Source organism: Apaloderma vittatum, unplaced genomic scaffold, assembly GCF_000703405.1.
Source record: "Apaloderma vittatum isolate BGI_N311 unplaced genomic scaffold, ASM70340v1 scaffold5994, whole genome shotgun sequence".
In the NCBI taxonomy this organism is placed as follows: Eukaryota; Metazoa; Chordata; class Aves; order Trogoniformes; family Trogonidae; genus Apaloderma; species Apaloderma vittatum.
This window is the reverse complement of record NW_009713192.1, coordinates 36686-50534: the sequence shown is the minus strand read 5'-3', so window position 1 is coordinate 50534 and position 13849 is coordinate 36686. Positions and strand designations below refer to the sequence as shown.

Sequence of the window (13849 nt, the reverse complement as noted above, 5' to 3'; positions counted from 1 at the left end):
TGCTCTGCTGAACATACAGCTCTAGGCAGTTCTCCAAAATGACTGATCTCTGTCAGATTTCCCGGACTTTTCACCACACAAGTGCTGGGCACCATTCTGGAAAGCTCAGGAGTCTCAAAACTTGTGCTGAAGTTAATATACTTCCCCACATGGACGCAATGAGCTCTCTTTCATCTATATACATCTGACTACATATACACACACACACACACAGGGCTATACATCTCGTCACAATTTAGTATACGGAATGGGATAACTTTGCAGGTTAGGTGAGACATATTCAGAGACAACAAAAGACCTTTTGAGGTTTCCAAGGTCTGTTCGCGTGCTGGTGAAAGAATTTGCTTAGAACTTAAAGAACATACTTTGTCCTGAAAGTGAGATATTAAGGTTATCTATCGGGAGGGTCAGGTCCCAGACTTGAACTTAGGGAGAACTACACAAAGGAAACGAGGGCTGTCTTAAAAAAAAACTAAGAAAATTCCATAGTTTTAAGCATGGATATCATAATCTCCATACTTAAAATTTAAATTTTGAAAAAGAAACAGATTTGGTTTTTCTTTGTCTTTCCAGTAGCTAGCTTGGTTTTATTATTAAGGAATGTTTATAGTTCAATTCAGCAATGCATTTAAAAACACACTGAGTTCACTAACGTTGGAGTGGTTTGTTGAAATTTTTGGTCTGTTTGACCCAGTGTTACTTCCATTCTTAAAAATATGAGGCATTAATAAATAGAAGTTTTTGCCCGAGGACTGTGACTAGACTTAATATTTCACATGAATTTTCTGCCACAAGTGATTAGAAATATAGAAATACTGAGGAGAAGCATCACAGAAATTCTGACTGCACAGTCCTGAGCCTACTCATGGACCACGCAGAACCAATCTGGTAACTCTGCTGCTGACCTGGAGTTTTTGCCAGCTGTCCTTTAAGAAAGCATAACTAGAAAACCTGCATCAGTCTGTCAGTAAATACTTACACTGTGCAAGGTTTATACACAGTATAAAGCCATTTTTAGAATTTAGGTCTGACTTTGGTTTTACCCCAATAGGAAAACCGGTTCAAAATGTGGGCAAATTATTAAAAAGGCAACAAAACCCAGGAAAAAAAATATCTTGAAAAGGAGAAAGGATGAACCTGTTTTCTTCTGAAGTTCTAAGCCCATAAAATAGCTCTGTAAAAAATATTTTGATTTTAACTTGCAAGGAAAATAATTCCCCAGTACCTCATGGCCCAGTCTTGCCCTAGGCAACTGCTAAGCATGCAAAGAGTGATACTATAAAATGAAAATTATGATGCACAACATTAAGAATTACTTTGTTCATTCCCTACATTTTTAGTAGGCATTCAGTAATGGAAAGGATTTAACAGAACATTTTAAGACTTAAAAAAAAAATTGTCTCAGAGTGTTGCTAATTCTTCCTTGTACTGTTGGAAGAAAGCTTCTTTGTATGTCTTTAGGGAGGGAGTCATATGTAATGTGTTGATTATGCAAGAATTGAATAATTTAATTAATGATTAAAAATGCTGAAATCAAGTTTTCCTGTCAATACTCTGTATTCTTGCTGAGATTTTGAATAGCTATGGGAATGTATTATTGATCAAAATAGGAAAAGATATCTTCTTCTGCTCATATTTTCACCATATTCATATATTCTGGCCCTTGTTACCCTTTAGAAGCTTTTGTTAAGCTTATGAGAAAATGAGGTGGAAAAAAATCCCTATTATGCAAGCTTGTAACTATAATAGCAATTACTTTTAAGTAGTGACTTAATAACAATTACTTTTAAGTAGTGACTTATACTACTGTGATAAAAACAACCTAGTGAGTCTGGCAGAGTTATGTGTCTTTATAGGTATGAGACAACTGCTCAAAACATCATTGGAACATGAACATCTGCAGCCTGGTCCAGAAATCCGTTTCATGACCAGTGCTCACTAACCCATAGAGAAGGACACCAGTGCTTCACAGGAAGCATGCTAAGGAGGATGCTACATCCCCTTGTGTAACTTCATCTACAGTGTTAAAAAAAACAGTTTTAAGCATGTGTACCAGTTTGTGAAGTCAGACTCGAGCTTTATTGGGGTTGGTTTGCATTTACCGTGTTAACGAGGGTATTTCCTACTTCACGTAAATTGTCAGAGCTAAGAATATCGTAGTAAGAGGTGCCCTGAAGCATTATCAAAGGAAATGTATCTTTAGTTATTAATTTTTGTGGCGTCATATACTTGGTGCGGTACCTGTAGTGATCGTGTCTCCAAGGGAGGTTGTGGCAGTGACAGATACCACAGAGCAGACAGAAACTGGTGGATTGGTACTCTTCTAGTTTTGAGAATTATTGTACATGGTTCTTCCATAGATAAGATCATATTGAAAATTTGATGAATTGAGGACTAATAAAATTTTCTGCTGTCAGATGTGGGAGGAACTGCTGTGCATAAATGAGGATGAGACTGATGTATCAATTTGTTACAGCATGACCAGCTCATCAGTTTAATGAAAGGAATAAATAAGATATTAGGATGTTGCAAATGAGGTATCTTCAGTGTAAGTAGGAAAATGTTATTACCACCGTGCTGGATCATGGTGAGACTTCATTGCTGGCATTCCTTGTCCAGCTTTGGTCACTTGTTGCATGTAGATGTAATACAAGAGAAGACCAGAAGCACTTGTTTCATTTATGTAATGACTGTAAATAAAGGCTGAGAGAGGATATGGCTATAAAAAAATACATACAGGTGGCACCAGTGAGGGATAATAAGTAATTAATTAACCTGATAGAAAATAATAGCATAAATAAAGCTGTTCATAAATAAATTTAGCCTGAAAACTGAAACTCTAGGAATGATGAGATTTTTAGAACACTTTCCTTTAGATGTAGCGATGCAGAAAGCAAAATGGTTTTAAGACAGAGATTTAAGATGATATCAGAGGAATTCTGTTAAGGTTGCCTATGATGACAGATCTTGGGCCCTGGGGCTGTTTTCTGTCCTGTTTTTGTTTAACATATTAATATTGAAAGAGACAAACTGACACTCGAGCAATAAGTGGAGAAAGCTCTGAACACAGTTCCACACCTTTCAGTGTCTGACAAAAAAGAGACAAGTTTGCTTCTGGAGGAGCCTTTAAAACCTCCTGAGAATACTTTCTTCCTGGATTGTTTTTAATTTACTTTAAGCAAGAAATGTGACAGTGACATCAAACACAACCACAGATAAAACTGATATTTAAAATTTTCTGTGTCTCATTGATAGGAGGAAATATGTCAAGGGTGAGTGTCAGGAGGGCGGAGACAGGCTCTTCTCAGTGATGTCCAATGACAGGACAAGGGGCAATGTGTACAAGCTGGAACATTACACAAAAACATTAGGAAAAACTTTTTCACTGCGAAGGTGACAGAGAACTGGCACAGGCTGCCCAGGGAGGTTGTGGAGTCTCCTTCTCTGGAGACATTCAAAACCCACCTGGACACGTTCCTGTGTGACCTACTGTAGGTGATCCTGCTCTGGCAGGGGAGTTGGACTAGATGATCTTTCGAGGTCCCACCCAGCCCCTGACATTCTGTGATTCTGTGATCTGTTCTACTATTCCTGTAGTCCTATAAGAATTCACCTGGATTTATCTATTATTCTAGTAGAAGATGTCCACACAGTAATTTTGAGTGGTTTTTTGATTCACATGAAACGATGTTCTTGTGACAATTTGCAAAAAGAATTTTGATATTGGAAAAATGTTGCTTTTAATCAGTCTTGATTGCAGTAAGGAGTTGAGACACAACTCAAGCTGTGTTAGAAGCAAAGAATATGGTCACAAGCATAGGTATGGAAGAACCATGAAAAAAATGCTGAAAAAAGTGCAGTTATGTATTATCATAAAACTAATAGTCAGAGGTAAGGGGAACTGTAAAAAAAAAAAAGTTAAGGAGGTTCTTTTCTGTTCTTTTGTATTCTTCCTACTGAGACAAGGCAATGGCATCTTCTGAGAGAAATGGTATTTTTTTCAGAAGACAGTTGTACCAGAACTGCACCTTTTGACAAAGACAACAGTGACTGATTGACTTTATTTATAGTACATCTTTATCCCCACTTACAGGTCAAGTAAATTTGGAAGAGGGATTGGAACAGGTTAGATAAAAAAAACAGAGTATGGAGACAACATAATATAGCAAGCCTCTAAGTATCTGCATTGAATATAAAGAACACTTTGACCTAGTAAAACTGATAGTTACATTATGAGCCACCTATATAAACTTCAGTTATTCTACGCTAGTATTTAAACTATAATCTTGTGAAGATGGAAATTGCAGGACAACAAATAATGTTGAGCTGAACATCAGTCAGTGTTATGCCAGAAGCTTTCAGAAGAAAGGGTACTGGCTGCAAAGTCCCCACATGCAGTAAATGTAAATCAAAAGACTGATGTCAGGCAAATTGATGTCAGGAGCAGTCCCTGAGACATTTGATCTATCAAAAAAAAAAAAAAAAGTGAGTAGTGGTAGTGGTCTCTTGCAGTCCGGAATTGATAATAAATTGAAGTCTTTGACCTTCAAAGACATGGAGTATGACTGTGTTGCCCAACCTGTAGTATGTACTGTGAAACTCTTTGAACCCTTTGTTCTTTGATGCTGCCTTCAGAAGGATTCAGGGTGCATTGCACAGTTAGATGTGTGAAATGATGAGACTGCCTAATGATCAACTAACATCTTTCTCAAGCTTCAAATCTTTTCCTGACAAACATTGTTTCCTTTAAAGGTCTTGCATGAACTGTTCACAACCTGCTTAACATTAAATACCATTTCAAACAATCCTAATAAAAAATCTTGTGCACTTTATCATTGCATAACATGAAACATGCAGTCAGCTATTTTAGATTTCTCCTTCATTTTAAGTACACAGACTTTCCATATGACTGGATATCTGCATGCTAAATAGCAGGAAAAAACAGGTAATTTCTTTGTCTGAATAAAGGAAAAGCAATAGCGCTGTTATCAGAGGCAGGCTGAGTGATAGCTTTATTTGGGTTCCAGTCTATAATTTCATCTCCATGAATGACCAATTATGATTCATCTTTCCAAATACCACTTATTTTATAAATCCTACCAGGGAGCACAGCAGTGGAACCGAAGGAACTCTGCCAATGAAGTCACTGATGTGGTTACAATATATCTGCACATACTTTAAGCCCCTTGTTACATGTGTTGAAGGCATGCATTCCTGTACTCTCACATTTAAAGTCCTTTAATTGAGGAAACTACTCCTTGTCTCTTGCATACATTTAGAGTTCTAAAGAGGAGCTACTTTTAAAGTATTCAAGGGATTTAATTGCACCCTTCATACCATACAGTAAAAGCCAGCTTCTATCTTCAGAGACTTTTAGTTTTTATGATGTGAGATGTTTATTTTACCTTGTCATTATGATAACAAGTGCTGAAGTTCTGGGAACCCCTGGTAGGTCTCCGAGTTAGCTTTTAATATTTTTCTTTCCACACTTTATTTTGCAAACTGTGTGTGCTACAGAAAGCGATTCCTTAGTTTGTCTTTACAGTCAGACCCCGGGCACCCTCCACTGAGAATTTGCTCATTTTTTTTCCAGGGCAGTATTGGTAATAGCAGAGTTAATCAACCGGTGAGATCTTTTTCTACTTACACTCTGTAGGAAAGGTAATTTTGTAACTTTGAAAATACACTTTTGGGTAAGTGATGGTGTGCACAGCAAAGACTAACGATAATGTTGGACTTTTATGGATAGCATTAAAGAGTGAAATGCGGATCTTTTGAAATGCTTTCAGCTTTTCTGGAAATTAGACCAATAATTTCATTTTGGGGCAAACATGCAAAGAATACTGGTTAGTTTCCCATGATGCTTTTTCATAATTTTCTTTCTGTTCACATTCCAAATCATCTTTGAATTGTTAGAAGGCAATAGTAGTGATAATACTAGTCAACTGCATTTTGCTTGCTTAAGAGAGACTAACATTTTGCCCTCTAAAAAACCCCACCAACCTACGTAAAAAAGAAAATGAGTAACACACTTGGTTTCATAGGAGGTATTTCACATCATACTGTGAAGCTGTCTAGGCGTGTCTACCATTCTACCAGCTGAAACTTGCCATGGGAAGTTTTGCATTTTTCTCTTAGGAGTCTGAAGAGGTGTAAATGAGGAAATGTTCCTAATCTTTCCTTCATATATCCTTCGCCATAACAACATTTTATGTGTAGTATGTGGGGAAAAACATTTCCATATTCCTGGCAGTGTCCGGAATGAAATGGAAATAGTGTTCCCCAGTATTTGCAGAAGTTCTCCTGTTGCCTCAGGACCGCATGTGCTGCACTCTGCTACTGCTGGTAGCAGGTACCACTGCTGAAACATATTCGCAGTATCAGGAAGCAAACTGGGCAGTTGAAAATGTACTAATTGCTGTGAGTCAGAAGTCCATGTTTGGCTACCATTTTTCTAAACACAAAAGGTTAAACACATTTTAATATGAAAAAAAAGGTCAGAAATAAAAAGCAGAAGGGCTGTCTTATTAAAGAAGAAAAGTTAGATTAAGAATAAGAAAGAAACATTCATGGCACTGCAGCATCATGAAAACTGAACTGGAAGTAGTCAGATACTCATTTCATAAAGCAATTCACAGTCTTGTTGGATTAGACAACACTTAATGGTGAAAAGTATAGAAAGAAAATAACTGGAGACAAAAGTAGTTTGTATTATCACCAAAACTTATTGACTTAAAACCTATAGTATTTGATATGAACGGGCCTATCACCACTCTTTTCAAAGACACGTGGGCCTTAGCCTACTGAAAATTGCAGCAAGTTTCACTTTTCTTTCAGTAGAATGAGAATCTGACGTAAGAGGAAGGAATGATTTGCTAGTCCGTTGTTCAAAACTCAGCATTTTAGCTCTGTAAGGGCTAAACATTTGGGCTTGCTTTCCACATATCAGACACAGTATATGCCGCTATGTGTGGACTAAGAAGTTAAAATCCAAATATCACTTTTATTTAATGATGAACAGTAAAGTTACAATAATAACAGCTTGTGGACATAGAAGACAATTTGTCAAACTTAATAATTTTTTTATTGAAATAGATCTGTCTACAATGATTTCAAGTGACTTGGTGTTTCTGAAGGAATATACTGTGGTACTTTACAACACAATTGCAGATGTTGTTATCAGGTTTCACTTAGGGAGATTTAATGGAACTGTACCTTTCTCTTAGCTTTGAGCTGCTCATGATATTTGTTGGATGTGTCGCCTGGTATTTCTCCTCCCCAGAGGGTAATTCCCACTATGGAATAAGTGATGCCCATGACAAGCAGTGGAAAGCAGTAGACCAGCACAATTACAATGATGTGATACCTGCAATGAAAAAGGATTAAGCGGATAACTGCTTTCAGAGGAGCTCTACCCTGGGAATGAGCTGCTAGAAATCGAGAATGCTACTGTAGCACAAAGCATGTGTTATATTGACTGGCTAGTCCTCGGTGTTTTCACCATCTTTTTGTAAGTCTTGAAGCGCATTTCAAATTTATTTACAATTTAATGCAAGTGCTTTATGGGGCTTCTAGTTCTGATTCTGAACTTGCACTAGAATGGCTCTGTAATTACCATTATTAGTGACTGTAGAATAAGGTATGTTTGTCCGTAGCTTAATTGATTTAATTATGGCACAACCAAATATTCTAAGGCCCAGCTAGGCATTTTGAGCTCTAGTTGCAAATAAAAGAGGAAAACAAATGCCTTTTTTTTTTCTTGGTTCTTTTTTTTTAGAGGAAAATAAGTATTGAATGAAAGAGGAAAATAAGTATTTAACCGATGTATTTATACAAAGGCTCTGATAAGCGTCCTGTGTTACCCAATATACTTTATAGGGCAGATGTGTTGCACGTAGGCAACACAGATCTGTAGCCTATGTGTGACATAGTCATCACTCCTGATGTAAGCACTAAGAAAAAAAAAGAGATAACTTATTGCTTCCTGTTAGTTCCTGGTTAAATGCCATCCTCAGATAAAATCCCAGTGAATGATCAGTGAAGAATCCCCAGCTGTCGCTGAGAATGACCTCACTGCCCTAAAGAGAAATACCTGTGCATGGCTCCTAAAGTGATAAAAATTATGTATGACCAGGCCTTCTTTCACCTGCCTAAAAGAGAGCAAAAGGTCAACTTTTGTGCTGGATGGTTACATAGGCTTTCAGCCTTGAACACAGAGTTCATCTTAAATGCCAAGGAAGACACGAAAGCGTAGATAATGTTTCTATGGCTAGGTAACCACTTATTCCTAATTCTGCAAGAGGCACTATATTCAATTTATTTGACCATTGCTCTACACTTTCAGAAACTGGAACGAACTATAGGTTTTAAAGTTTTCTTATTCGCACTGATAGCTGAGATAAGTAATTGTGGGAGTGTAATAGAATTAAGTGGGAAAATCCAACTGTCTCATGAAGAGAGCCAGAGAAAAAAAGTCCAATTGGGACAGGGAGAGGCTGTAAATATTTTTTTCTTGGTTAGGATGAAAAGGAAGCTTGCTTTGAGTTGCATGTTCTGTCCCCATTTCTGACCATCTCTGTCTGTACGAAAGTAGCCATATTAAGTTAAGCAATGATGGTAAACATGCAGTATGGGATGGAGAACACTTATACAAGTGGAAGAGAATAGATGTCTTCCGCTTACCATTTTAAAAGCTCTATCTTCCTTGCTTAGAAAATTCACGTTACATCTCTCAGTGATCAATGCTGTGAGTTATTCTGCTTGTAGAGTGTCTGCATAATACTCTACAGCTTTTGCCAAAGCCCTTGCAAGCGTAGACGCAACCATGCATAAGTTTAAAAGAACAAAAGCTTACGTAAAATGCTGTTTTGGACCACCTGGCCATGCTACATAGCAAAGAGTTCTCCCAGGCATCACCTTGGTTATGGAGTACAGGCACTGGGGAAAGGCCAACAGGAAAGCCAAAATCCATATGCTCCCAATGACCACCTTGGTAGCAGTTGCAGAGAGCCTAGGTTTCAAGGGATCGATAATAGCCATGTATCTGTAAAAGAAATGAAAACCTGTGCATAAGAAACCTTCACAAATTCAGATGTAACTAGAATCAGCCAGAATTTAGGGCTTGGAGAAGGATAAAAGCAGAGACATTTGTCTTCCTGGAGTTCTTATGGCATTTTGCTCTTTGGGTGATTCAGCCCCTATGAAGGCAGTGCTGGAAGAAAAAGAAGGTTCACCGAATATTATTTTAAAGCTGTGGGACACCCAGTTAACCATAAGTATACCAGTTGTGGGATTAAGGCACTTTTGCCTAAACTTTAGTTCTATCTGCAAGGCAGTCATCTTGGCTAAAACATTTCCAGAGTTCTTAGGCCTCGAAAACTAACCATTCTCACGGCATTTGTTGTGGGGTAAATATATAAAATTACTTAATTGCCTACATAGCATTGTTCACCTTTTAGAACACTGAGAAATTTTCCATGACAACATGTAGCTGGTGTATACAGAGGTCTCCGCACAAAGATTCCCAAATCAAACTTAGAGGTCAGTAGCATCAAGTAAGCTTGATCGTTCTGTCCCTAAGGGAAAATCTGACGGAGCATGGAAGGTTGTGGAAACACCGTGCTCAAGCTCTGTGAACACAAAGGAACCTGGAGACATTAAGGAGCCAGTTGACTGCACATTTACTATACTGGTCCAAGAGTCTGTCATCCTTTTGATAGATGCCATCCTTGGGTGAACTATGCTCATTATAATCTCATTATGATACCAAAACATACCTCCATCTCAAAAGCTACCAGCCTCCAAGGTGTGACCACCCCTAAATGAGCTCGCATGTTCAATTTTTCTAGTCTATACTTTTAAATGCAAAGCAAGGGAAATTTACACCAATCAAATAAAGATATGCACGCCTAGAGCCACTCAAATGCCACCTGAAAGATAACAAATAATATAAAAATGGCCCAAGAGACGGGGAGATGTTAGGCAAGATACCACCATCGTCAGGGGAGACACCACCATGGACGGCCTCTGACTCCTGGGATCAGTCGATGGGCTGAGCCTTTCTTCCCCCCCATAGGGATGCCTTTGGGTAAGGTCCAAACACTTGGTTTCAACAAGTGCTGCCCCGGGATACTTAGAAAATCTTTACAGAGCTGCTCATAATCTATTACATTTGTAACTTTTGCACGTGCTTTGCAGTCAGTCACTATCACCGGCAATCAAAACAAATTTGTATATCTGTTGCTTGAATAAATTATATTTGATTGCAATCTGGCCATTTAAGTCCCTGTTGAACCTTTTTCTGTGGAGTTTGGCTGTGTGAGTATTTCATTCTGATCTGATCATGTGAGTCCCTTACGGCCTCATAATTCCAGGGGTGCTGTCAGATTGAAGATACATATTGCCACCCTTGTGAAGGCTGGCTGTCTAATTCCAGGGACGTTGCCAGATCGAAGGCAATTGGACGTGTCGTGGTAGTAACATGGAATTGGGCATCACTCAGAACCTAAGCCTAGCTGCCCCCAACCCCTCTGATATCTGAGGACAAGCTGGAGCGCAAGGAGATTTAGCTTCTGCCAAACTGATTCGCAACAGGAATTGTTGTGTCTCTCCTTTTAACGCACCAGTAGAGCAACTATTTCTCAAAGAGTTAGTTGATTCTGTTTCTGCACAGCCTGATTGAAAAGCAACATTACAGCTGGATCCTTTGTTACTCTGCTACGTAATACAGGCCTTCTCTCTAATCAAACAATTAACAGCCAAGCTGTCAGGATCATTAGTCATCTGTCCAAAAGCTACGGCAACCTGCTAAGTCTGCAGGCATTTATTTCAGTAGACATAGACTGACTTTCGGTCATCTGCCAAAGACCCCCAGGTTGCAACTGGTTCATACAGAGATTGAGAGAGGAGCAATATGACCATTTCCTCGGGCAATGTAGAGGTGATAAAAGCACCAGGCGAAACAGATGCATAAAGCATGAAAACGTCTCATTTGCTTTCCTAGTTCCTGTGTTCTCAGGTAGGATAGTATTCATGCTGCCCTACAGTTGTGCTGGCAATCCACATATGCTGATAACTTCAGAAGAACATGCAAAAAGTCATTGAAAAGTTTACTCTAAATTATTACAGTTTAAAAGCTTAGAAAAAAGAGCAACAGGAAGATGTCAAGACAGTAATAGAAAAAAAAAGTCATGTTTTCTCTCTTTTGATCTTTGCTATAGATGTGAGGTACAAGGGAGACAAATTTTGTATTTTATATACTCCATATGATATACTTTATGTGGTTTTCACATTTTTCTTAGCATGTCTACTGCTTTGATTTCTGGGCTAAACCCTGAATTAACATACTACCCACCATCTTCCCTGATTACACCGTTTTGTTTCATTTAACAATGACCAACTAGTGACTTGAAAAATCATGAATAATATTAATTAAATAAGAATACTATTCAAAATTTCTTCCAGTACTAGAGGGAATGCTGATAAGTATCAGCCAGAATCACATTTAAAAAAATTTTTGTACTTCCATAAAACCAGGGAGATACTGTCCAGTTCTCTCATTATCTTTGACAATATTGTTGGAGTCTATCAGTGATTTCCTAAAGATACTCTTTGCATTGTAGGTTTCCGGTCTTCATGCCTGGTAACTGCCCTTATCCCTCTTTATTTCAGGTTTTAAATACAGTTAGAAAGTCAAACCATGTCTATTGCAGCCTACATGTGTAGAGAAAATATTTTCAGAACTTCCCAATATTGATTTCCTCTTTTTGTCATTTATACCTTCTAAAGGCATGGCAATAGGTGAAATATCTACTATGGCTCTTTTTCTACGCTTTCTGCACATTTCTACCTCATATAAAGATGCATTGGGATAGATTCAGAGACTATTTTCTGTGTGGAAAATTGCATAGGCAGTAATAGGCATTGTATGACAGCACTGGAAAAAAATCACTTTGTCTCATCAGCATTTCTAGGATTTGTGTTATTGTTGAGACTCCAGATGTTGTTGTGGGTCTTAGAAGTTATACAATCAGTTTACACTCACAGAGAATGAATTATTTTGTAGGTAAGTAAACATAAATTAGTAGATCCTGTTCCAAAGGGACACTAATAAGTGATTATTGTGACTTTTTTGGCTATGTTTGTACTTTTGACATTCATAGACAAAAATTTTCCAAAGCTATTAATGGTATTTACTTTTTGCGTTCTTGTCTTCTGCCTTGTCTTTCAATTATGAGAATCTCTGTATCGTTGTGTGACTGCTTGGCTCTGTGCTTCCAAATTCGGGCAGGATTTGAGTTGAAATCTGTTGAAATTAGTGTATAAGCTGCCATTGTTTTGAATCAATCCTTTTTGGATGAAAAAGTTCTGATCTTCTGCAGTTGGAAGAGTAACACTCATTTAAAACTAAGGAAGGCATGACATTTTCTAATTGCTACAGTACATGGCTAGGTTCTAGGCAGACTTGCCCAAGATTTTTAGGTACAGCCATAAGCTAAAAGACAACAATAATAACCTTGGTAAGGTAACGCTCCTGAGAAGAATTTGTGCAAGAATTTCTGCATCCATATTTGCCTGCCCTGTTAAACAAATGTAATTCAAGATATTCCTTGATTTTTAGAAATTTCATACTTGAGAGATGTGTAATTATAGAATAGATATTTGTTTTAGAAAAAATAACTCTGTTTATAGTTAATGATCAAATATGTGATAAATCCAGCATATGCCATAAAAGTGGTGCTCAGCCTCTAGTAGACATGATAACTACGCTAATACCTTAAAACATCTAAATGCTGTCAGAAACAGGGAGTGATCTAAACCAGCTTCAGTTCTAAATCATCAATTTCCCTACCTAGAATTTCAAGCCTGTTCATTTTGCATTGTTTTTACTGCACTTACATATTTCTCCCTACAGGATAATCAGTTCCCCTCTCCTTTACCTGCCTTTTTTTTTTTTTCCCAGCTAAACTGATGCTTTTGATATTACATGCTATGAAATAGCTGGGTATCTTGTTCTGAGAAAGCAGCAGATCTCATGAAAATTTACATCAGTTGGATTGTTCCCTTCTCCTCCAAAGAGTAAGTACAACTTGGCAATGAAGATAAGTTTGTAGTCATGAGTCCTGTCTTCCAAACTGAGCTAGCCTGAGCGTGGGTTGCCAGATACTGTCCAAAATGCTCGATGATTTTTGCCTGTAGTAGGTAAAAATAAGTCATCATTTTCACATGCTTGTGAGGCTCTTAAGGCATCTCCTCTTAGCCTGAAATAATTCTTTTCACTTGCTAGTTTTCTTCAGATTGCACATTGATGTTATTTTATGTGCTATTGTCAGGTTTCCATTACACTCACATTATTCTTATTTTCAGTTATATTATTCTTATTCCCTATAGGTACCCTCAGTAATTATCTTTGGCTAAGATAAAACTCTGTTGTTTATCTCCCTGTCTGGTGACTGCCCTTTAAAGATGTGGATTGCTTGTGTGAAATGACTCATACAGCTGTACTCATGGAACTTTTAACTATTGGCTGTCTGACTGAAGTAAGTCCAACGACAAAGATCAGATGAAAAGCAGGCTACTTGTCTTTCCTGTTTGAGTGATAAGCCAGCATCTTAGCTTTTGCACAAAATAGATTACAAAGACTTAGCAGGCAGTCATTTTAACAAACAAGATGGGGAGGAGGTGGGAAAGCCTTGCCCATTCCCTCCGTAATGCCTTTGTACAAGAAAGACTCAGCTGACCAGAGTACTGACAGCTCTCTACTACTGAGTCTTTCATAACAAATCTAATTTATTCTAATTTGCCAGTACACTAACAATTACAATGACATATCTAACTTGTTCCCTAAGTG

General features: G+C 37.9%; 1 protein-coding gene across 1 annotated transcript in view; it reads right to left on the bottom strand.

The window, feature by feature from the left end:
- Positions 1-13849, bottom strand: part of TACR3 (tachykinin receptor 3) — a 38116-nt gene that overhangs the window by 9236 nt on the left and 15031 nt on the right. The window contains exons 2-3 of the mRNA XM_009868270.1: positions 8855-9043; positions 7216-7366 (exon numbers count right to left, since the gene is read on the bottom strand). Coding sequence (XP_009866572.1) covers positions 7216-7366; positions 8855-9043 — 340 coding nt within the window. The remainder of the gene's footprint in view (positions 1-7215; positions 7367-8854; positions 9044-13849) is intronic.